Below are 25,725 nucleotides of genomic sequence, written 5' to 3'. Positions count from 1 at the left end.
CATCCAGGCATCCAGCTTGGCTTGGCTGCAGCCATCTTGGGTCACAACCCTGACCTGCTTTCCCTGCATGGGTCCTGCAATGTCTGTGGGACTTGCCAGCTGCAATGTGCTGTGAACATTAGAGATGTGCTTGCCACCCTAGCTGTCAGCAGAGACAAGAGCAGGCACATTCTGCCTCCGATGAATGTCACCCTTATCCTGCTCAGCGTAAAGTCCCTCCTTCTGAGCCAAGTGGCAGGGCCATCAGGCTTCCTGACTCCCTGGGCCTTTCTGTTGTCCGTGACTTCCTATTAAAAAGATGGGTGAACCTTTGCATTCTTTCCTCCTCTCCCAACATGGCAGTCTCAGCAAACAGAACAAAACAAAAAACAAAACAAAACAAAACAAAACACTGAAAAGGAGAAGACCATGTCCCAAATAGAGGTTCTGGCTTAGGATAGTGGAGGAGGGGCTGGTGAAGGAAGCTCCTATGAGACAGATGATCTGGTAGAGATGAGTCATTCGTTGACATGGTGATGGCAAGGATGTGTGTGGAGCACCTCTGATTGGTCACCCCATCCTTTTCCATGCTCCATGCATTGCTTGGGAACTCTATATCCACCAAACCAGTCTTCCCAAATTGTTACTTTGCCCAGTGTGGTGTTTGAATAGATATGTCCCCATAGACTTGTGTGTTTGAATGCTTGGCCATAGCATAGTGGAGTGGCACTGTTAGGATATATGACCTTGTTGGAGTAGGTGTGGCCTTTTTGGAGGAAGTGTGTCACTGTGAGAGAGGGTTTGACATCTCTGACAGTTTCCTCCTGGCTGTCTTTGGATCAAGATGTTGAACTCTAGGCTCCTCCAGCAACTGCAGTCTGCCATGCTTCTTACCATGTTGATAATGAACTAAACCTCCGAGCCTGTAAGCCAGCCCTTACTAAATGTTAGCCTTTGTAAGAGTTGTCTCGTCATGGTGTCTCTTCACAACAATGGAAATTCTAAGACAGTAGTTGGTACTAGGGGCTGGGATATTGCTATGATAGACCTGACCATGCTTTTGTTTGGAGGAATTTAGATTTTGGAACTTTGGATTAGGAAAGCAGTAGAAATGCTTTAAGTGGGTTTAATGGGTTACACCCGTAGAACTATGAAAGGAAGTCGTGTTGAGGGTAATTTGAACTATGGGAGTCTGACTCAAGGGGATTCAGAGGAGAAGATTTTAGTGTGTTGCCTAGATATCATTTTTGTGATATTTTGGTGTAGCATTTGACTGCTTTTTCCTTTGCCCAAAGTGTTTACCTGAGGCCAAAGTGAAGAGATTTGGTTTAATAGCACTGGCAAAGGAACTCCTAAAACAATGTATCCCAGACTTTGACCTGTGGTTCACTCTTATGAAGAATGTTTTGATCAAAGGTAGCATGCTGATAAAGGAAAAACCCAAATTTGTGGTTCCAGGATGTAAGGGACAACAGGAAATTGTTTATCAAGGAGATAAATAGATTAATGATATACAATGGAATTAAGGGAGTGGTGACCTTTGGGCAAGATCCCACCCAGCTAAACTTCTATCTTGTGAAAAGGATGTTCCCCCAACAGACATTGCCACCTATTCTAATTTACAGTGCATTTGAGGTCGTAAAAAGAATAGTTATATTATGTCAGGCATTAATATGACCTGGTTATTGCTTTCCTGTGGACTTAAGGAGATATGACTGTGTGTCAGGTTGGCAAAGGGTGGGTTGTGATGGCTATTCCTTGGTTGTCAACTAGACTAAATCTGGAATAAACTACAATCCAGAAATGGTCGGCACACTTGATCCGGATCTCGAGGTGGGAATGATTCACCATTTGATCCAGGTTGATGTACCTCTTTAATACACCTCATGAGAAATAGTGGCCAAGTTTATAAAGATCTAAAGAAAAGGAATTAAAGTACAACTTAGGTCTGACAGAAGGAGTCTTTAACGCCAGGACTCAGGAGACAGAGGCAGGCAGATCTCTGAGTAAAAGGTCAGCCTGGTCTACAGATCAAGCTGCAGGACAGCCAAGCTTAGGCAGTGAAGGAAACCATGAAAAACAGAAAGCTGAAGTTGTAATTAAATGGAGGAAGAGGCATCGTTCCAGGAAGCAGCAGAACTTGGCAGCTTCGGCCACTTGGTTCTGGGTTTAGAAAAGCTTCTCAGGCCAGGAATGTTTCAGGGGTGTCCCTGCATTGAGGCCCAGAGAGGCCACTGTGTGAAGCTATAAAGGTAAAGCCTGGATTGCCTTGGAGACCCCAAGAGGTTAAAGGTGCCAGAGAAGTGGGGTATGTACCAAGGAAAGCTGCTATCATGGAGGGGAGCCAGCCTCAGAGAAAGAAGGGTGTTGCAGTCGACATAGCTGAAAGGAGTTGAAAATCTGAAGAGATGCAGAGTTTGGAATTTGCCCAGATAGTTTTCGGTCTTGCTTTGGCCCAGTATCCCCTCACTGTGTTCTCTTCCCTATGTTTTGGCACAGGAATGTATATCTTGGGTCATGATATGTTTGAAGGATGTGATCTGCTTTTCGTTTTGATTTTATAACAGATTACAGTTAAGAGATTGCATGAATCTCAGAAGAGACTTTGAACTTTGGACTTTTGAACCTAGTTAAGATGGTGATAAAGCTACGGGGACTTTTGAAGTTCGACTAAATGTATTTTGCACCTTGCTATGGATACAAATCTATGGGGGCCAGGGAGTGGAATGTGGAGGGTTGAATAAATATGACCTCCATAGATTCATGTGTTTAAATGCTTGGCCATAGGGCCCAGAACTATGGCATAGGTATGGACGTAGTGGAGGAAGTGTCACTAGGGGGGTGGGGGGGTTAATGCTCTTAATCTCCAGCTATGCCCAGTGTAACAGTCTCCATTTGGATGCTTTTGATTCAAGATATAGAACACTCAGCTCCTCCAGGGCCATGTCTGCTCGCAAGCTTGTACCATGCTTCCAACCATGAACTAAATCTCTGAAAGCCAGCCCCAGTGAAATGTTAGCCTTGATAGGCAATGCCTCGGTCACGGAGTCTGCTCACAGTAATGGAAATCCCAACTAGGAAGAAGTCAAGGCGGGAACTAACTGCAACAGCAGCCACACTGCATCCAGGCAAGAACAATGAGAAATGAATTCATGCCTGCATGCTTACTGGTGTTCAGTCTGCTTTTTATTGTACAGTTCAGAATCCATATCTAGAGAACACTGCCACCCACAGTGGAGGAATTGACACACACATTAATTAGAGTCACTTAGAAAAGTCTCTCTCAGGCAGGCCCACAGGACATTGAGCTAGAGGATCGCACACTGAGACTCTCTCCCCACACGATTCTAGATTGTGTCAAGAAGACAGTGAAAGCTGATCATCTCATTCCCCCTCTAACAATTGCCTCAGTGCCTCCTATCTGTTCAGATCATCTCCACTGACCTCTGTGTTCTTTGGGGCAGCCATCAGTAAGGCACCAGGAGGCTCTTGTAGATCTGAGCAACCTCTTTCAACTTCTCCTCGAGCTCCTGAGCCAGGGCCCGCAGTTTATTGCCTGACTCTGATTTTGCCCCATCACATAAATCCATCGAGTCCCTCACAAGGAAATACACATCCATGGCAAGGAAGACACCTGCAGTGGCTACACCCCTGATTCTGGCTTTTTTGGTCATTGCTAGAGCAGTGCCTTCAAAGGCGTTCTGCACCTGACTAGCACGTGGGGCAGAGAGTCTTCCAGAAGTCATGAGGCGCTTGGCATCTGCAAGTAAGCGAGGGTTGGCTCTGGCTACCCTAATGGCACGAATGTGCTGTCCCAAGCTTTTCAATTGTTTGATGACATCATAGGCTTTTTTACTAAGTTTGAGTGCTTTCTGACCCAGGACAAGAGCTGTGTTTAGAGTGTCCATGGTGTCTGACAACAGGCGCCTGGCCTCAGCCTCATCCAACCACTTGTTTGTTTGCTCCACAATCTCAGTGGCAGCTCCGGTCACAGTGGCTACTGTCCCCAGCCCCAGGCCAGTTGCGGAGAGCAGTAGACTACCCCCTGCTGTCACGGGTGCCAGAGCCAGACCCAGGATGCTCAGGACACCTGAGGCAGCGCTGGTGGAGTTGGTTACCACATTGGAGATGGTGCAGCCCTTGTGCACCTGGTCAAGATGGTCGGCCAGAGCTCGGAGCTTCCTGATGTTTTCCTGCAGCTTCCTTTTCAACTGAGGAAAAGCTTCCACAAACTTCTTCCTGTCCTGCAGTTCCTTTTGAAGTCTGACTTTGTCCTCCCAGGTGGGGAGTTTCAGGAGCAGCTTCAGAGCCTCATGCAGTGAAGCTTCCTCATCTCTGTAACAGGAGAGGTCAGAACATCAGGAAGACGGCCTGCTTCACTGTAAGATGGGCTCCCCCATGACCTGTCTTGTCACACTCAGACTTACGTCATAAAACCAAGGTCTTTGCATTCTACCCTGATCCTTAGTCCTTAGATGTCAAAGTGTGAAGACATGCTAAGACACACTTCGTGACAGGCACATGATGAAGACGCCTTCACTCAAGGTCTGTGCCATCACTATCAAAATATTTCCCCAGTGTGAGCTCTGTAGATGAGCACAGGGAGGTGGGATTACAGAAAAACTGGGGACAAGCTGGGGAGTCCCCTGGAGATTACCTGGACAATTCAGCCTCTGCCACGAACACTTTCCAGGCTTCGTCTTTGGTCAACAGGAGCTGCAGGTCTTTTTTGCTGACCATGTCCTGTAGATACTCAGTGACATCCTGAATGAATTGTTTCCTCAAGACTTGGGGAGAAAAAGAAATTCAGGTCAGAGAACAGTATGGACAAACATAAATGGTAACGAGCACATGGAATTGGGTACGAGCATCTGCCATTGGGTACCTATGGAGCACTGAGGAATGAGCTGTGCCCTTAAATTCATATATAAAAGGCCCTATGACAGCCAGATATAGACCTTTAAGGAAGGGAAGTAATGAGAATAGTTGATGCCATAAATACACATCCCTAATTCATGGAAGTGTGGTGCTGATAAGAAACAGAATAGACCTCATGTTTATAGTGTCATCTATCCATCTGTCTATCTATCTATCTATCTATCTATCTATCTATCTATCTATCTATCTATCCATCCATCTATCTCTATGAATCTGTCCCTATGAATCTATCATCTCAGTCATTCTCAACTTTCCTAATGCTGTGCCTCTTTACCACAGTTAATTATGTTGTGGTGACTGCCAATCCTAAAATTATTTTTGTTGCTACTTCACAAACGTAACTTTGCTACTGTTGTGAATTGCAATGTAAATACCTCATAATTCTGATGGTTTTAGGGTGATCCCTATGAAAGCATCCTTTGACCCCCAAAGGGGTTACACCCCCATGTTGAGAACTGCTAACTATACACTTACGTCTCATCATCTACCTCTCTGTACCTGTCCCTTCCTCCTTTGGTCCCTTCCTGCCCTCTCTATGCACACAGGAGAGGCTATGTGCAGACTCTCAGTTAGCAGGCTGCTGCTACCAAGCAGGAAGCGGGCTCACAGCCCAGCCAACCTGCCATTTCCTCACGACAGGCACTGGCTTTCAGAACAAAGAGAAACAGAGGGCTTTGTTCATGACCTCAGGCTGTGGGTGCCACAGGATGGCAGCTTCAAAGACTCATACACCAGGAAGGTGTCATGGTGCTTTGCAATGAAATGGAATGTCGTCTGCTCTGAGCAATCCAAAGGAGAATCTTTCTGCCTCAGATAGTGACCATCTTGAAAGGATGACTTCTTTCTGCCTTAAGGCTCTTGAATGTCAACACCAGAGCCTGTGAATGGGACTTTCAACTCCTCAGAGGGTTGTGACATTGGTTTGTTGGATTAAAGAAGCATTTCAAAGAAAACAAAGTTCACAGTGTCAGAACTGACTGCACGCAGGAAATTAGGTCTAGCTGTGCTGGGTTGAATTTGGATTGGTCTCCATAGGCTCACGTATCAGAATGCCTGGTTCCTACTTGGTTGATCTCACAAACAATGACCTTGTTGGAGGAGGTGTATTATTGGGAATGGTCTTTGAGTTTTCACAAGGCCAAGCCATTTCCAGCTTTCTCTCTCTGTGTCTGTGTATGTCTGTCTTTGTCTTTCTCCCTCCTCGTTCAATGCTTTCTTGTACATGTTGCCTTAGCCATGATATCTTAGCACAGCAGTAGGAAAGTTACAGAGACAGCAGTGGGCACCAGGGAGAAGCGTGGTGTTGTAACACAGCTGACCATGCTTGTTCTGAAGGACTGAAGGACGTAGGAACTCAGGACTAGGAAAGTGGGTGGACCCTGTGTAGGGGTTAATGGGACATCCTAGTAGGATCTCGGAAGACAGAGGTGCTGAGAGCAATGTGTTGGTCCATGGAGAAAAGCTCAGGAGTTTCAAAGGGGAGTCATATTAGCAACTGTGCTAGAAAACATTTTGTGTGGCTGGAGAGATGGCTCAGTGGTTAAGAGCATTGACTGCTCCTCCAGAGGACCTGAGTTCAATTCCCAGCAACCACACAACCATCTGTAATGAGATTTGATGCTCTCATGTGGTGTGTCTGAAGACAGCTACAGTGTAGTTATATATAATGAGTAAGTCCTTAAAAAAAGAAAACATTTTATGTTATTTTGGCAAGAATGTGTCTGCTTTCTGCCTGTATCCAAACAGTTCCAGAGGCTAAACTGAAGACTTTTGGATGACTTTTTTTTTCTTTTTCCTTTTTTTTGGGAGCTAGGGACCAAACCCAGGGCCTTGCTCTTGCTAGGCAAGCGCTCTACCACTGAGCTAAATTCCCAACCCCTTGGATGACTTTTGTTGGCAGAGGACACTTCAAGACAGCCTAGAGTTGACTCCTTCCCTTTGTTCTTAGTAACCACTCTCATGCAGATGTACCACTAAGAAGAGGAAGCCAGTGAGCACTGTCTCTCTAGGGCAGCCAATCAGCTCCTGTCCCCAGGTTCCTTACCTCCTTGACTTCCTGGCACGACTGTGTTTGATGATAAACTGTGGTATGGAAATGGGAATGAAATAAACTCCTTCATCCAAAGTTGCCTTTGTTCACAATGTTTAGTCAGAGCAATAGAAACCCTTGCTAGTACACTACGTCTGGTGAATTTTTGTAGGAGTGGAAGGACTCATTGACAGGAGCTGCCAAACATGTGAAACCTGGTTTAAAGGAGACACAGAGAAGAGTTTTCCTGTGTGGTGGGGAGTCTGGAGTCTCCTCAGACATTGGACATTCTCACTAAGCCATATGGCCTGCTGACCGCCACTTTCCCAGGCTGTCTCAACTCCTCTTGAGAGGCAAGGATAGGAAATCAGGATCTCTGAGCATGACCCCTAGACAGAGTCAAGAAAACAACTTATACCCAGGTTTAGAAGAGTCCCCTTAGTATGTTTTGGGAAATCTCTTCCTGTCCTTAACTCAACAGGCCCTCAGTGTGGAGGCCCAAAGTTCTAGATCACACATAGGCAATAGACAGAGAAGAGGAGTCAGTACCTCTGGCGGCCATGAGGGCGAAGGGTCCTTACTTCCTGGTGTGGGATCTCTCAAAAGTCTTCCTCACAGCTTTCTGTGAGTCCAAGCTAAGAGGAAGAGAAGAAACAAAACAAAACAAAACTGTGGGATGGAGTGGAGACAGTGGTAATGACAGCTGGTGTCTCATGGTTCTCTCTGGATACCAGAGCAAGTGAGGTCAAAGGTTGACTAAACACCCCTCTCCACTTGTGACAGGTGAGAGACAAAGCTTCGAGGTCATGAGAGCAGAAGAGTTGTCCCCACTCTGTCTTGGGATGGCTTGGTCAAGGGCGACATGTCCTCTTCCCCTCCTTGACCCCTTGCTCTACTCTGGGGTCATGGGAACAGGAGAGCTCTCACTGCCCCCCACCAGCTGCAGCACTTGGAACAGCTGGTCTTGCTCAAGTCCTGGACAAGCACAGTAGAGCTTGCCCTCCTGTTAGGATTTGGTAGCTCGAAAGGACTCCCAGAGAAGTTCTTCTGAGGATCCAGTATTGATAGCGTAGCAAAAGCTGAAGGCCTCGGAAGAGACTAATGTCTCATTGCAATGAACATTTGCAAGTAAAGATGTGTGGAGAAAAAGGGTGTACTTTCTGACACACTGAGTCCTATAGCTTCCACTTCACTATCTGTGTATCTATGTATCTGTGTATCTGTATATCTGTGTATCTGTGTATCTGTGTATCCATGTATCTACGTATCTGTGTGTCTATGTATCTATGTATCAATCTATGTATCTATGTATGTATCTATCTATGTATTTATGTATCTATATATCTATGTATCTGTGTATCTATATATCTATGTATCTATGTATCTGTGTATCTGTGTATCTATGTATATATGTACCTGTGTATCTATGTATCTGTGTATCTATGTATCTATGTATCTATCTATGTATTTATGTATCTATCTATATATCTCTGTATCTATGTATCTCTGTATCTATATATCTATGTATCTGTGTATCTATGTATCAATCTGTGTATCTATGTATGTATCTATGTATGTATCTATGTATGTATCTATATATCTATGTATCTATGTATCTGTGTATCTATATATCTATGTATCTGTGTGTCTATGTATCAATCTATATATCTAAGTATCTATGTATGTATCTATGTATCTATCTGTGATGTTTATTTTATTCTCTTTGGAGGGGAGATTGCAAGGGAAGAGGAATGATACAAAGGGACAGGAAGATGAGTGTGATTGGGGTACAGAATGTAAAATTCACAAAAATCAATAGAGAGTTGTTTTAAAGAGTCACTGACCCTGGATTCTGGATTCTCCCTCACTCTCCCATCACCATACCCTTATTATAATGCAGTGACCCTGCCAGACCCGGAAGCTGGTGTCTGTGCCTTCCTCTGAGCCTTCCCATCCTCCTGCTGTGCGCTACATTAATCTCTCTTGGTAAAACATGTCTTCACAGGTAGCTGGTTATAGCCTCAGAACGTACTGAGGTGCCCTTCACTAGTGAGGAAGAATGAGTGTTATTTCTTTGTCGAGTACAGCTTTGCCTCCCATTCTTTGTCTGTGGAGTTTGACACCACGGACACACCGGTCTTAGCTTTCTGCAGCACATACCTAGACTCTCCTTCAGGCTTCCTATCCAAAGCCATGATCCTGTGACAGGCTCTTTCTACTGCCCTAGGTCCAGCCTAGGATCCCCATGGTGAGCCCTTTTCATCGAAGAGAAAACCAATACAGGCTCACTTGATGACAGCAGTGTCCCTTCACCAGGACAGCAGAGCACAGACTACACAGAAACCTGTAGATCTGTCACGTGGGGAGGGAGGAGTGAGGCCAGGCAGCGACAAGGCACCCCTGTCAGTGACAAGGGGCACATAAAGCTTTCTTTTGGTCCTTTACCCACAGCTGTCCTGCCCTGTCCTAGGTCAGCTGCTGGTCTTCATTCACCTCAGGAGGATAGTCACCGTGATTGTCACAGATGCCTGCCCAGCCTTCTGCCAGGCTGCCCTTCCTTCTGGACCTTGTTTCCTGCAGACATGACTTTTCAGACTTGGAGTCAGTAACACAATGACTGAGTGACCCAGGTGTATGAGCAACCGGACACACGGAAGGCAAGATAGGGTCTTGCCAAAGGCACCAGAATGACAAGAGAGCCTTCTCTCCCTACCTCTTATGTCCTGTTTTATAGGATACATGACCCAGAGGCTGCCAGACAGAAAGACTGTGGTTTGGGGAGACCCTCTACATGGGTGACACATGTGCACTCTGAGTTTTCTGTTTCTGCATCACTCTGAACTGGTGGGATAGCCCAGTGGTAAAGCATTTGTTCAGTGCACAGGTCCTGGGACTGATGTCTGGTACCACAAAAGAAATGAGAGCAACAGAGACAGGAAAGGCCAGGCCTCCTTCACCCTTCCCTTCTGTTTCCTACTGATCTGCTCTAAAAAGTCTCTCAGGATGCCTGCTGCATGTGTGCCAGGAGGAAGTGTGGGAGGTCCTAGCCCTTCCCTTCTGATGGCCAGGGGAAGCCCAGGCTGGAAGCCTCCCTTCCCTAGCTGTGCACAAGCTCTCCAAGTGGGGCAGGGTAGAGGCTCTCAGCAAGTCTTGCTTCTCAGTGGCTGCAGAGCATCTTCTCAGGGCTCAGAACCTGAGAAGCTTCACCTCCCAGGAGCAAGTGGAAGCCCATTTATCCTGGGGGGATGGCCTTCTACCTATTGCGGCCCCTCCCCTTCTCCCTTCCCCTCCCCCTCTTCCGTTCCCCTCCTCCACTGCCACCACAAGCAGCTTCTGGGGTTGCAGCCCTATGCTGAGGCTCTTCCTTCATTAAAATGTCACTCATTTTCCTGTGGTGCCGGGATCAACCAAGACAGCTTTATTCAATGTGCTGAGCCTGCTACGGTCTCGGCTTTGGAGACATTCCCTGGACATCGAGCCAGTACTTTTTGAGGGAACAGCTTCATCGAAGGGAAAATGTGGATTTTAATAGAAAATATTTAAATTTTCTAGAACTTTTTGCTTTTGCAGACCCAGAAATAATTTTCCCTACCCCACCTGTGGTCTGGCCTTTGACCTTTTGATTACAAGGCTCATAGTGTTGAATATGTGGTTCTGCAACTGTTCCCTCCCTGCCCCACACTGTTACCCAACCAAACACACAGGACAGCCTGTCCTCCTGCACAACCCCTCACAGGCTGGGCAGAGTCCAGGGGAGGCCGGGCTGCCACTTATCTGCTCAGCCTGATTCAAGACATCCCCACCAAGGTTCAGGTTCCCCCAGGCCTCTCGTAGACACATGCTGAGAGACACAGTGTGTGGCACAGCTCCTGGGCACCTTGTATCTCCCATGCCAGTCAAAGTTTGTCTCCTGTGACCTTGGTGGCAATAGGTACCCTGGGCCAATCTCAGAGTGCACAGGACACCTGGACCAGTGGGCCCTGGGTGGCCTGCCTGCCTGCCTGCCTTCCTCTACAGCCTTCGTATCCTCCATCCCCAAAGGAGTGGGGACCCCCAACAGCCACCTTCCCCTGGGAGCTGGCTGAGTTGGTCTCAGGCAGTCCTTGAGCAGAGCGATCTCATCTGATAGGTCTCCACCTTTTGAGCTCATGGCAGAGAGGGAGAAAGGGACAACCAGACCCATCTTGGCTGCAAGTCTAGACTGTATCCTGTCTGACTGTTCGGTTTCAGACCTGGGACAAGGGACTGAGGTGCGTATTTTATATACCAAAGCAGGCCTGGCTTCCAGGTATGCTCTGCCCCACAGTCGCCTAGTAACAGCCAGCTGTGCCTGACTGTAAAAGGGACTGCTTGCCCCCTCCTCTTCCTCTTCACCCCCTCTTTACCCCCTCTTACTCCCCTCTTACCCTCTCTTGCTCTTTGTTCTTCGATGTCCTTGCCCCCTTCCTCACCCCTCTCACTCCCCCATGCCCATGGCCAGCTGCCTTTCCACTCTTCTACTCTTCTCTCATTAAACCTCTCCATGTGGAACCATGTTGTCTGGGTGTGTTGTGTCTGGCCGAGATTTGAAGTTCTAACACCCAGTGCCCCCTCAGTCCCTAGCTGGCACATCCTGCTCCCAAGCCTGAACTTTCTGCCCTTTACCTGGGCTCCTCCCTATATAATCAAGATATTTTGGTCTCTCTCTTTCTCTTTCTCCTTCTCCTTCTCCTCCTTCTCCTTCTCCTTCTCTTTCTCCTTCCCCTTCCCCTTCTTCTCCTCTTCTACTCCTCCTCCTCCTTTTCCTCTTCCTCCCTGTCCTCCTCTCTGTCCTCCTTTTCCTTCTCTTCTCTCTCAGCTCTCCCCCATAATGGCCCTCATCACTTTCCCTGTGGTGACTCCCCTGGCCTTGGGGCCAGTGAACTGACCCAATTGCAGCTTCCCAATAAACCTGCCTTTAATTATAGTCTAATCTGGCTTAAATTGACTCATTTTGACGGTGGTAGAGAAATAACTTATCACTGACCTTGATTATCTCACTCTTCAAGAGCTGCTGGGTGGATGAGCAAGCAGGTCGGGACTCTCAAGAGGTCCCCAACTTACTGGAAATCCTTCCTGTGGGTGAGGGGGAAGGCAACACAGCCGTCCTTCCCGTGTGTATCCACTCACTAGCTGAACATCAGGATCCCAGTAAGGAGCAGCTGCCTGCTGGTTATGCACGGCACCGAAAGTGAAAGTCCTACGCTCCAGAGCACAGCCTAACTTACACAAAAGAATCTACTTGCAGGAAACCACCCCAACCCCACCCTCCTGGCTGACCCATGAAACAACCTTAGCTCCACATCCCATGCCCTTCTCAATCCCTGACAACTGGTTGGGACTTCTCTGTGGTCTTGAGGAAGAAAGAGCAGCCATCATAGATTGTGGGACCCTCTTTAGTTCACCCCCTAAATGACCCTGCTCTGTCCACTCACGATCTCCAGCAAAATGCTTCTCCTTCCTCTTCCACCTTCGCTGCCCCTTATCCTATCCTGGGGTCTCTTATGCAGACAGTGGTGCTGCTGTGTCCACCATGTCTGGCACCTGGATATCTGCCTAGGTTATAGGAGGAGAAGGAAAAGGAGGACAGGGAGTGTGGAGGAGGAGGAGGAGGAGGAGGAGGAGGAGGAGGAGGAGGAAGAGGAGGAGGAGGAGGAGGAGGAAGAGGAGGAGAAGGAAGAGAAGGAGGGGAAGGGGAAAGGAAAGGGGAAGAAGAAGGGGAAGGGGAAGGGAAATGGGAAGGGAAAGGGGAAGGGGAAGGGAAAGAAGGGGAAGGGGAAGGGGAAGAAGAAGGGGGAGGGGAAGGGGAAAGAGAGAGACCAAAATTATCTAGATCTCTTATGCAGGCAGTGGTGCTGCTGTGTCCACCATGTCTGGCACCTGGATATCTGGCCAGGTTCTGCATCTGGAACCATCATGCACTGCTCCCTCTCAGACACCCCCAGCACCCTCCACCACACACTCCTCTGGTCCATTCTTGTCTCTTATAGTAGAGTCCCACCAAATCTCTTTTCTCTAAGCTCACCTAGCTTGATGGCTGTTGAATAGCTCTCCTTTTCTTTCTCTTTTTTTTTCTGGGTGTAACCCTGTACACATTTATTCACACTCAAACAGTTCCATTATTCTAACAAAGTATCAAACCAGCTTGCAGACACTATGCCTGCACATGTATGGTACAGAAAGAGTTGGAATGACTGTGGTGGTTGAGTCTATCACAGATGGATAGCTTGCTTTCATTCGTCAGCAGCCTTTGTGGTGCCAGGCTTCCGGTGGACAGACAAGTCCCTCAGCTCCATGACCAGATGACCATGGAGAAATCTTACATTTTGCGTTTGTTTGAGGAGGTGGTGTATCTGGTGATTAAGGTGGGGTCTGCGAGGGAGAATCCTGGCTGCGCAGCAGAAGGAGCAGGTGGTGAAGGCAGAAGACCAGGAGATTTTGCAGGAGGAGGGGTTTCTGGAGTAGCTGGTTTCTGAAGAGATTGCGCCTCCATGTTCGCTCTCGTCCAAAAAAGTTCTCCCTTTCTCTTAACAGATGGGATTTAAGCAGGGCTGGATGAAGGGACCAACTGGCCATTACGTCAAGACGGGCATCATCCCATATGTATGTACTTGGGGATTGATGGCCATCTTAATGCAGCTTCTCAGGGATGGACAGCAGGTGACACTGGGCCTTTAAGCTACTGCTGGCGTCTCTTCTAATGTACTCTACGTTTGGAGTTTTAGAGTCATTCCTGAGAAACAAAACGTCTCAGTGTTTTATCAAATCAACAATTTCCACCGTTGACAATGGGGGCTGTGCTGTGAGTTTTTTCCAGGTGGGAACAGGTGAGCGGAGCCCTACTAGATTCTGGGGTCGGTCTTCCAGCCAAGAACAGTTTTCCATGCTAACGAGGTGAGGGTTCATCCAATAAGCTTCCTTTCCCTGACATTCCTTCCTGCAAAAGATATTTAGTCTCTGGTCCACCCTGAGGATGTAGTATGCACCCATTTTCCATGATGAACTGCCAATAAATGATACGGAGAAGCAAGAACTGCCCTGAGGAACATGGAGGAAGCCTTCATCTACAGAACTACACTATCTAAGTCTCCCGCAGAAGGCCCCTCTGTGCTCCAGGACTGGCCACCGATATGCCAAGCCAGAGTTCCCCATTCCCACCCAGCCCTAGCTATCATCCTTAGCCCACAACCCCCACACCCACAACTTTGTTCCCAACTCCCCATGACTCAGCATCGTTTGGATGCCCAGGAGTTTGGGAACCCCAGCCCCTGCCTCCTCATCGCAGGCCCGTGGACCCCCAACCCTCTGTTCCAGACCGCTCTGCAGGTTTCCAGCTACAACTGGATGCCCATGAGTCAGGAAACCCCAGCTCTGGACTCAGCCTATGCTGTTTCTCACATGGGCTGAGGCCCACATCTTAGGCTGTGTTTTCTCACCCCATGAGTCATATATCAGTGCTTTCCTTGAGCCCACCACCCTACAGTAGGGCAGGGTAAAAGCAGTGTAGTGCATTTCATCAGTCCAGTGGCATTCTCACACCCCAACAGTGGGTCAAAGTTCAGAACCAAAGTTCATGTCCTGGTCAATAATGTTTAAGGAGTTATAGCAGAATTGTTTACACGTCTTTCCATTAAGAAAATGTTTAGTAGCCAACTAAAGATTCCTTATCTATTTTCTAGCTCCACAAGTTCATTATAAGTTTAAAGCAATATTGTTTATGTCACAATTAGCAAGGTTTTGTCAAGAGACCAATCTTGTCTCTTGTGTCTTATTATTTTGTCTCTTGTACCTTGTGTCTTATTGTTTTGAAGTCTTGTATAAATAAACTAGTTAATAGTTTACTTTCTGTCCTTGCATCTATAATAAATTGCCCATTTACAGGTTATAACCATTAGTTATTGAGATTAATGGCCTCATTCGTAACCTAGAGGGAATGTTTCCCTTGATCATAAATTTGTTCCAATTCTATTTTCTTCTCCTATTGTAATTAGCTCATGACACAGAGCTCTATTTGCAGTTTTTTATCCTATAGGGGACTTACTATTACTCAAACGAATTCAAGAATCTATAAGATAATTATCAGACAAATCATCAATTTGCTTAAACAGCGTTAGTACATGAAAGTACATCTTCATATTGGTTCTGTGGGAATCTGCCCAATAGGGCGAGATGATGCCCAGGAACCGTTAGGCTATAGAATAGGGACAGAGAAGGCATATCAGCGGCGAGAAGCAATGGGATGAAGTCTCTTGCCGCAGACCACCCAGGGGAGTGTATCAGCAGAGGGACCAAGGCTTGGATTTCAGGTACAGAACGGACTCGGTGTGACAGACAGACACAAACTCGAGGTGTGTGCTGCTGCATAGATTTAAGCAGTTAGAACAGGTGCATCATAATTGGCAATCATCCAGCTCTTATTCATCACCCCACCAAATGTCCCTTGCAAGGAGGAGAGCTGAATGCACAGTCCAGGAAACAGTTCTCAGCCGCAGACAATAGTTTAGAAGACTGCAGTTATACTGCCAGACTTGGGGGCACCAGATATGCATTCAACATTTACCTTTATTTTAATAAAGTTTAAACTCTATATTTATGGCTACTCAGAATAATATGGAAACTTTTGTAACCATTCTATAATTTCCTTCATTTCTTGCTCAATGTTACCTTCTCTTTTCCTTCTAGTTAACTCTTGATAAGTTTGCTCAACTTGTTGGAACTTATCCACGGTCTTTCTAAAAGAGTCACTACTATTCTGAATCATGCTAAACAAAACTTTCCCAAAATGGGGGAAAGGCTTTTCTGGAACAGTCATGCTCTTAGTAGCTGCAATTGATTTCTCTCCTATTTGCTGGGAACTAATGGGTGCAGCAGTTGAGTTCATCGCAGCCCTTGAGTTCATCAGGATCATGGTGGTGTGAGACGTTTCCGTCTCTGAACTTTCAGTTCCTGAAATGTCTAAAGGTACATGACCATCTTCCCACACTATTATGTTCTTAAAATCAGATATTGTTGACAGGCTTAAAGCTGCTAAGATCACCAAGGCTAGAACACAGAAGGCACCTCCACTGAAAGCATAGACCCTGGTCATCATCTTTTTGTAGGGAGACTGCCAGGACCTCCAGGAGGCCAAGCCATTCCAGGCACATCCCTCTGTTCTGGATAGAAACGAAGCACAAGAGCTTCAGGTCACACAGACTCCACTGGAGTGGGTGTGGCAGTCTCTGGGGTCCATGCCTCTCAGAGCTCACTCACCACAGCTAAGCAAAAATGGGGAGCTGTCTCCAGAAAACTCGAGTGCTCGCCGTAACCTTTCCTTCATGGCTCCTGTCACCTAATATCATTCAGAGTCTTTTTTTTAATAAATTAATTTATTTATTTTGACAACTTTTTTCCCCCCAGAGCTGAAGACCAAAGCCAGGGCCTTGAGCTTGCTAGGCAAGCACTCTACCACTGAGCTAAATCCCCAACCCCTCATTCAGAGTCTTTACAACTTTGTGAACCCACAGGCAAATGGAAAGAGACTCTTTACGTCTCTGCCTTCTTTTCTGTTTGCTCCAAGCCTTCTAAGAGACTCCAATACTTTCTGAACTTTGCTACTAGGAGCTAACTGTAGCTTGTCAGCTAGACAACAACGCTAGCTCCCTCATGCCAAGGTGATCAACCCTACGTTAGTTCATCAGTCAGTCCATCAACTAACCAAAGCTACGAGGTCTCTTATTAAAAGAGGACAAACAGGTTTGTTTACCTTACTCACAGGCTTCATGTTAAAAGGTAAAACAGATTTTAGATGTAACTCCACTGAAGGAACATGTTGCATAGTTTTGTTCAGGTTCAAAAGCACGACTCTACTCCTGCTGTCTTACAGACAAGTGTGAACTAACTTTTCTACAACATGGATTTTAACACAATGGTAATGCTAATATACCTCCTCCTTCTGTAAACTAAGAATTCTTGTAAGCTTCAGGGAATTCAAGAATTCTTAGACTTGGATCCACCGGTCCAATGGACCAGATAAGTACATTTTCCTGTTCTTGAAAATGGGATTTTCCCTTGGTCTTAAGATTCCTCACCTTCCCCAATTACCAGAAAAATTTAACTTCTGTATCTAGTCTATATTAGTCTCAGCAGATTTTCACCTGGCTGATAGACTCCATCCAGGGTTCACCTGTGGACTGCAAACTGTTTCACTGTGGACTTATTGAAAACTGACCTAATCTAGATCAGCTGATGTGATTGCTCCCTGTCTCTCAGCTGGGTCAGCTAACCACATGCTTCTAATAAATACCTCATTGCACAGCATCTGACTGGCCTTTCACCCTTCCTGGGCCCTGATAGCAACGTCCTAATGTCAACTGGAATCATCCACTGTCTTGCCTAACAGGTCGAGAGGCTAAGTCAAAAGGAATAGGGACAAATGGCTACCTGTGACTTACCAAACATGGGCCCACATTTGTCAACTGATAGATTAGGCAAAAAAAAAAAAGTTCTACAATATGATAAGACATTTAACCTGCTTTATGCAGAACAAAAAAATGCTACATGGATTTAAGAACTTATTGTTACTAAACAAACCATTTGAGATTCTAATCTGGCTACACTAAAAAACATTATAAAAAGGGGAACCGAAATAAAATAAATGACTGGTGGCACTGTCCATTTCCAGACCCCAGTCCTCTTGGCACCCTCTCTCTTTCTCTCAAGTCTTTCTCCCTTGCCCACCCTCCACCCCCACCCCCATTCCCACCTCTCCTCTCATGGCCTGGTCTATTTTTCTGGCTACGTTCAGTTTAGATTCTTCTAGATGCCTCTGGCTGTACTCACCTTCATATCTACAATAAAACCCTTCCCCTCAACCATACTTAAGAGCATTGTTGTCCTGATTTTCATTCACTGAGAACCAAAGGAGAGACAATAGACATAATGTTCATTTTATTAATTTTTAATTTAACTTAATTTACATATATATTAAGATATGTTAAATCTTTTAAATTTCATTTTATGAGTATGGGTGTTTGCCTGCATGCAGAACTGTATTTCCCCAAATTAATCTCTAAGCCCCACCTGCCCAGGAGCCAGGTAACTTCCTAGAATGCCAGCAATTAACTAAGGGCTGCCACATGACTTATGGTAATTTCTGTTCTGTCTTTATAAATCAGCTTTATAAAAGGATTTAAAACAATGTTTGTTTAATAAGATATCAAAACTACACCCCCATGCTGCCAGCCACAGTGTAACATAAAAATAACCTACTTGGTATTAATGTTAGAAACAATAAATTGTTTACACTGTTAGAACTTGGTGTTGCCTTCTGAAAATTATCATGTTCTATGACTTGTCTCTTTAAAAGGTGCTTTATTTAGATATTGCAAAAGCCCAGCTGAGAGGTATTAGACTTCATTTAAAAGTTTTAGAGGTTTACAACATTTAAAAATGTTAATCACTAGCTTAAAAATGTCTCTCCTTACCTAAGGTCTAACAGAGACTGATTTAAAAATATATGTCTTGGACTGGAGAGATGGCTCAGTGGCTAAGAGCACTGACTGCTCTTCCAGAGGTCCTGAGTTCAATTCCCAGCAACCACATAGTGGCTTACAATTATCTGTAATGGGATCTGATGCCCTCTTCTGATGTGTCTGAAAACAGCTACAGTGTACTCATATACATGAAATAAGTAAATAAATCTTTAAAAAATATCATAAAAAGAATATATGTGTAATGTTGCTAATGCCAGTATTATGAAACTGTAGCTTTTTTCATAAACCAAGTCATACAGGAAACTGTTATGTTCTACAGTGATACACCAGATAAAGGTCAGAAAGTTCCCAGTCTCTTTATGAACTATGTTTATGGATTAAAAAGAGAACTCCAATGTAAAATTGTTAGTTTAAATCTAAACCTAACAGGGATAAAACAAAGTCCTAATCTTATGAAAACTATTAAATTATTGTAAACACTTAAGTATAATTTAAAAATGCATGTTGATAGTCACCTTAAAATAATCAACTTCTTTAATATGTTCAGAAATTTATCGTAGTGTTAAATAATAAAACGAGAGAAGGATGGTTTACCTCAGACAGGCTTGGCAGGTCCCAGCCGTCAAACCTGTTAGAGATCTGCTGGATACTACATTGAAGATGTTTAAACTTATGACAGACAGAGGCTCCCAGATCCTAGCAGTGACCCTGGCCCCCAAGATCTCCAAGAAGATAATGGGCTCCATCTGGATTATGGCAATGCTAACCACCAGACAAGACTGCCCTAATGATTCACCCACTGCTAGGGCCCAGCCCTTGTGGGCAGGCAGAACACCAGAGAGTTGATTGCCCCACTTTGCCTGGATCAGGTAAGGTCAGTCTCTCCCATGCTCCTCCTCCACAGAAAAGCCTCTCATTTTTCGGGTCTGATGGTCAAAGATTGCCTCTGCCCTCAATGCCATGGAGACAGTCTTGAAGACTGTCTACGTTATGGACTGTGGACTAGTCTCTGTATTTCAACTGATACATAGACCACTTAGAGTACAGCTCATCCTTCTCAGGCCTCTGATCTTATTGGTGGCTAGACTAACTGTAGCTTGTCAGGTAGGGAACAACAGACAACTACCTCCTTTATCCCAAGGTGACCAACCACCATTTCAGATCATCAATCACTTCATTAATTAATTAAAGCTCTTATTAAAAGAGGACAAACAGGTTTGCCTTGCTCACAGGCCTCACATTAAAAGACAGATTTTAGATGTAACTTTTCACTAAAGAAACATGATTTATAGTTTTGCTACGACCTGATCAAAGACACGAGTCTACTCCTACTGTCTTAAAGACCCCTGCTAACTCCTTTTTCTACTGTATGGATTTTACCACCTCCTTTTGTGAGCTAAAAACTCATGTAAGCCTCAGAGGCTCAAAGAAGCCCTAAACTTGGATCTGTCTGCCACAGGTCGGACTCCAGACGAGTACATCTGCCTGTTCTTACAAATGGGTTTTTCTCTTGGTCTTGAAATTTCTCACCTTCCCCAATTACTAGACAGTTTTAGCTTCTGTCCCTAGTCTGTATTTCTCTCTGTGGATTTTCACCTGGCTGACAGAGTCCATCCAGGGATCACCTGTGCACTGCAAGCTGCCAAGCTCTGGCTTGCTGGAGGCTGACGTAAGCCGGTCTAGCCAATGGGATTGCTCATCTATCCAGCTGACTCAGGTAAGCAGACACAACATCTGACTGGCCTTTCAGACTTCCCAGGCCCTGACAGCAACGTCCTAATGTCAGCTGGAATCATCCACTGTCCCACCCAACAGGCTGACAGGCTGAGTCAAAAGGAATAGGGACAAATGGCTCCCTGTGACTTACCAAGCATGGGCCCACCTTTGTCAACTGATAGATTCATTAAGCAAAAGGGTTCTACAACATATTAAGACACTTGGCCTGTTTTATGCAAAGCAAAAAAAGTGTTACATGGATTTAAGAACTTATTGTTCCTAAACAAACCATTTGAGATTCTAATCTGGTTACACTAAAAAACATGAAAAGGGCCCTGCCCATTTGCAGGCTCCTTCTAGATAGCAGTGCTGATGGGTATCAGATTCAAAACAAACAAATGCCTGTCATAGGGTCAAAGATTGACCTAATGTGCAACTCCAGGAGGAGATGTAACTCCCAAAATTAACATGTGCGTCCCACCTGCCAAGAACCAGGTGTTTCCCTGGAATGCTGGGAATTGTAGTTTTTGGGAAATAACAAGGCCTCGTGGGAAAATGTGTTATCTTTTTGGTTTGTCCTTATAAGCCCCTGCAGCATGTGGCTCAGGCCATTCTAGCTGGCATTTCAAGGGGGGGGGGGTTGGTCCTGGCTAAACCTCTTGGTCAGTATTTACTATTTAATAGATGCTTGCTTTAAATTTGGCTCAAAATGGTGGAGTTGGGTTTTCTAGCAAATCCCCTCACAGTACCTGCAGAGGCCAGAGGAGGATACCGGATGCACTGAAATTGGAGTCTCACAGGGTTGTGAGCTGTCTTGTGGGTGATGGGAACTGAAACAGATATTCTCTGAAAGAGGAGCCAGGAGCCAGTTCTTTAATAACTGAGCATTTATTCCCCAAGCCTCATTTATTTTATTTTGTTGAGGAAGTGTCTATGTAGATCAGGCTGGGCTAGAACTTGCAATCTTTCTGCCTCAGCCTCCCAAGCTCTGTAGTGACAGGCCTGAGGTACCAATGTTTATTTTCAAAGACAGTGTCTCATGTCTGAGTGGAAAATATAAGACAGAATGCTTGGCCCATATATCTTCTCGGTATGCAGATTTCCAGGCATTTTTTATTTTAAAATTCTTTAAGTTTATTCTGAGTGTGTGTGCGAGAGAGAGAGTGCACACACTACAGCGCTCCAGTGGAGGTCAGAGGACAATTTTGCAGAGTTAGTTCTTGTCCACACTCCCATGGGTTCCAGGCACTGACCAATCGTCATGCTTGCACAGTAAGCTCCTTCACTCACTTGGCCCATCTTGCTCACTGTCCCAGATTTAATTCCCTGTCATTCACAAAGCTGATTGTCCTCCATGGTGCCGGTGACACCATGGACAGAGAGAGAGAGAGAGAGAGAGAGAGAGAGAGAGAGAGAGAGAGAGAGAGAGAGATGGGGCTCAGCCCTCATTGTGGAGAGCTTAGAATTCAGTGTGGGAGAAAGTGTTTCATCTGGTGAGGATGGGTAAAAAAAAATTAGCTGTTGGAGGAGGGTCTTGTGCACTGCATATTCAGATGCTGATTTATGTGTCCTGAGATTTGCTTACAGCTCAGATATGAGACATGGGCTTGTAATAATTAATGAATTATCAGAGGCCATCTAGGAAAGGCTATGGCAAGTATATGACTCTTCTAAAGGTGACCACCCACCCTTTTACATGGCTATGTTGGGTGTACTCTGAGATGCAGGGTCCTCAGAGCCTTCATCCCAGGATTGCTTCTTGTTCCTGATACACCTTTTCTGTCTGTATTACTTAGCCTATCATTTCTGGGCATCATCCTACTATATTGGGCAAATTTCCCAAAGAATCAACATGAAGATGATGTACGTTCATGTAGTAAAGCTGTGCAAACGAATTGATGTTTTCATAATTTCTGATAATGATTTTATAAAGATCCTAAATTGATGAGTAATCTCAAGATCCCTATAGAATAAAAGCCACAAATAGAGGTTTTTAAACCTTCATGTGTTACAGAATAATTGCACTAGAAAGCAGGCTTGGAACTAATTTATCATCAAGGAAATCATTCCTTCTAGGTTACAAATGAGTCCATTAATCTTAATAACTAAAGGTTATAAGTTGAGAATGGGCAATCTGTTGTAGGTGCAAAGAGAGGAAATAAATGGACTAGTTTATCTATACCAGACTTCAAAATAATAAGATAAAGACAGATGATTTGTTTCTTGAAAAAAAAAAGCTAGATTAAGACATTAAAACTATTGCCTTAAACTTATTTTATTTATTTATTTATTTATTTATTTATTTATTTATTTATTTTTTGGTTCTTTTTTTCGGAGCTGGGGACCGAACCCAGGGCCTTGCGCTTCCTAGGCAAGCGCTCTACCACTGAGCTAAATCCCCAACCCCTCCAGTTTTATTTTTTAATGTGACCCAGACTGGTCTCTGATTTGTTTTTTTTTTAAATTTAGAGAATACTTTATTAGTTTTTGTAATCAAACCCACGTAGATAAGACCTTACATATTTAATACAGTGTGTTACCCCTGTACAAATGGAAAAAACTTAAGTTCAACATTTCTAGACCAATATGGCTGTTAATTTCTGTACAGTGCCAACTCAACACAGTAAACGGGGATACTTTTTTCCAAAGTTGACAGCACAGCTAAAGTTTCAAAAAATTCAAATTATATATCTGTATATATATATTTATATTTATATAAAAAGACCAATAATAGCAGTGTGTTATGCATCAACAGCAGCAACAGCTTTTCCAGGTTCTGCAGTCATCTGAACAAAACTGTAGAGACATCCAGCACACTCCATTAAAAAAAAAAAAAGTAAAATAACAAAACCCGAGAAGACAGCACAGTTCTGTTACTCTTGTGGTACCTGGCACCATTTTTTTTTTAAATTAGCTTCTCAATCATCATCTGGAAAGAAAACATTCTGAGCAACATCATTAAAAACAGCTCTGATAAAGCACGGTCACTACTACGTATCATAAAGCAGGTACAAGCTATTTTACATCCACAGAGGTATGATACAGTACTGTCCTACATCTATAATACTAGAGGATACAATTTAAAAGGCATTATTTGAGACTTGATTCTACTTTTCCAGCAGAGGGCCCAAAGGATGGTGTGACACAGCTTTGTAAAGAAACATACTCTAGACAGGATTTCCTTTCACTAGTGGCACAGTTCTAAGGATTCATTCTCTCCATGAATGTCAGCTAAAACCGTTATTAAAATAATGAAATATCCCTAGAACAAAACCGTATAACCACCGGATTCACATGAAGATGACCTAGTGGAGACAAGCTGGACCTCACCTTACCAACAAGCTATCAAATCTGTTATGTTTAAACAGTGAGACCTCCAAGGAAGGAGATGCCAAGTAGTGCTTCAAAGCTTCGGACCACAATCAAACACAGCATCCTTTTCAACAGAAGCAGAAGCTCATCTGAATATGCTCAAGGATGCTGACATCAACATTTAATCATCTCCTCACTCATCCAGGAAGAAGGGGAGATCAGTTACTACTGTACTTTATTGTGTTCAACCAAATCACCATGTTACAAAAATAGCAAGCTGCCATAATAAAAAAAAGGCTCCTCTATCCAGCACCAGATAGCATCATTTTACTTTCAAGCCTAGAAATTGCACACTTGTATATAAACCAACCGAAGATGAGGATTGAGAGTTCATCTTGGTGGATTTTTCCTTTGATGAATATGAAGTGTCCTTCCTTATCTTTTTTGATGACTTTTAATTGAAAATTGATTTTATTTGATATTAGAATGGCTATTCCAGCTTGCTTCTTCTGACCATTTGCTTGGAAAGTTGTTTTCCAGCCTTTCACTCTGAGGTAGTGTCTGTCTTTGTCTCTGAGGTGTGTTTCCTGTAGGCAGCAGAATGTAGGGTCCTCATTGCGTATCCAGTTTGTTAATCTATGTCTTTTTATTGGGGAGTTGAGGCCATTGATGTTGAGAGATATTAAGGAATAGTGATTATTGCTTCCTGTTATATTCATATTTGGATGTGAGGTTATGTTTGTGTGCTTTTCTTCTCTTTGTTTTGTTGCCAAGATGATTAGTTTCTTGCTTCTTCTAGGGTATAGCTTGCCTCCTTATGTTGGGCTTTACCCTGTATTATCCTTTGTAGTGCTGGATTTGTAGAAAGATATTGTGTAAATTTGGTTTTGTCATGGAATATCTTGGTTTCTCCATCTATGGTAATTGAGAGTTTTGCAGGATACAGTAACCTGGGCTGGCATTTGTGTTCTCTTAGGGTCTGTATGACATCTGTCCAGGATCTTCTGGCCTTCATAGTTTCTGGCGAAAAGTCTGGTGTGATTCTGATAGGTCTGCCTTTATATGTTACTTGACCTTTTTCCCTTACTGCTTTTAATATTCTTTCTTTATTTTGTGCGTTTGGTGTTTTGACAATTATGTGACGGGAGGTGTTTCTTTTCTGGTCCAATCTATTTGGAGTTCTGTAGGCTTCTTGTATGCCTATGGGTATCTCTTTTTTTAGGTTAGGGAAGTTTTCTTCTATGATTTTGTTGAAGATATTTACTGGTCCTTTGAGCTGGGAGTCTTCACTCTCTTCTATACCTATTATCCTTAGGTTTGATCTTCTCATTGAGTCCTGGATTTCTTGTATGTTTTGGACCAGTAGCTTTTTCTGCTTTACATTATCTTTGACAGTTGAGTCAATGATTTCTATGGAATCTTCTGCTCCCGAGATTCTCTCTTCCATCTCTTGTATTCTGTTGGTGAAGCTTGTATCTACAGCTCCTTGTCTTTTCTTCTGATTTTCTATGTCCAGGGTTGTTTCCATGTGTTCTTTCTTGATTGCTTCTATTTCCATTTTTAATTCCTTCAACTGTTTGATTGTGTTTTCCTGGAATTCTTTCAGGGATTTTTGCGATTCCTCTCTGTAGGCTTCTACTTGTTCTCTAAGGGAGTTCTTTATGTCTTTCTTGAAGTTCTCCAGCATCATGATCAAATATGATTTTGAAACTAGATCTTGCTTTTCTGGTGTGTTTGGATATTCCGTGTTTGTTTTGGTGGGAGAATTGGGCTCCGATGATGCCATGTAGTCTTGGTTACTGTTGCTTGGGTTCCTGCGCTTGCCTCTCGCCATCAGATTATCTCTAGTGTTACTTTGTTCTGCTATTTCTGACCGTGGCTAGACTGTCCTATAAGCCTGTGTGCCAGGAGTGCTGTAGACCTGTTTTCCTGTTTTCTTTCAGCCAGTTATGGGGACAGAGTGTTCTGCTTTCGGGCGTGTAGTTTTTCCTCTCTACAGGTCTTCAGCTGTTCCTGTGGGCCTGTGTCTTGAGTTCACCAGGCAGGTTTCCTGCAGGGGAAAAGTTGGTCCCACCTGTGGTTCCAAGGCTCAAGTTTGCTCGTGGGGTACTGCCTAAGTCCTCTCCGCTGTGGCAGCAACCGGGAAGATCTGCGCCGCTCTTTCCAGGAGCCTCCGCACACCAGGGCTCCAGATGACGCCTGGTGTTCTCCTCTGGCGTCTGGACGTGCACAGAGTGCAGCCTCCCCTGGTCTCCCAGG

At 44.5% G+C, this 25,725-nt stretch overlaps 1 protein-coding gene across 2 annotated transcripts; it reads right to left on the bottom strand.

The window, feature by feature from the left end:
* Positions 1-3,147: 3,147 nt before the first annotated feature.
* Positions 3,148-12,162, bottom strand: Apol3l1 (apolipoprotein L3 like 1). 2 transcript variants are annotated; one of them, NM_001013175.3, is given in 4 exon segments: positions 3,148-4,314; positions 4,637-4,766; positions 7,496-7,581; positions 11,952-12,162. In NM_001013175.3, coding segments are annotated over 3 exon segments (1,011 nt in total). In that variant the 5' UTR covers positions 7,509-7,581; positions 11,952-12,162; the 3' UTR covers positions 3,148-3,446.
* Positions 12,163-25,725: the final 13,563 nt, after the last annotated feature.

The sequence above is a fragment of the Rattus norvegicus genome, chromosome 7 (genome assembly GCF_021556685.1).
Source record: "Rattus norvegicus strain SHRSP/BbbUtx chromosome 7, alternate assembly SHRSP_T2T, whole genome shotgun sequence".
NCBI classification, from domain to species: Eukaryota; Metazoa; Chordata; class Mammalia; order Rodentia; family Muridae; genus Rattus; species Rattus norvegicus.
This window is presented reverse-complemented; position numbering and strand designations above follow the sequence as displayed.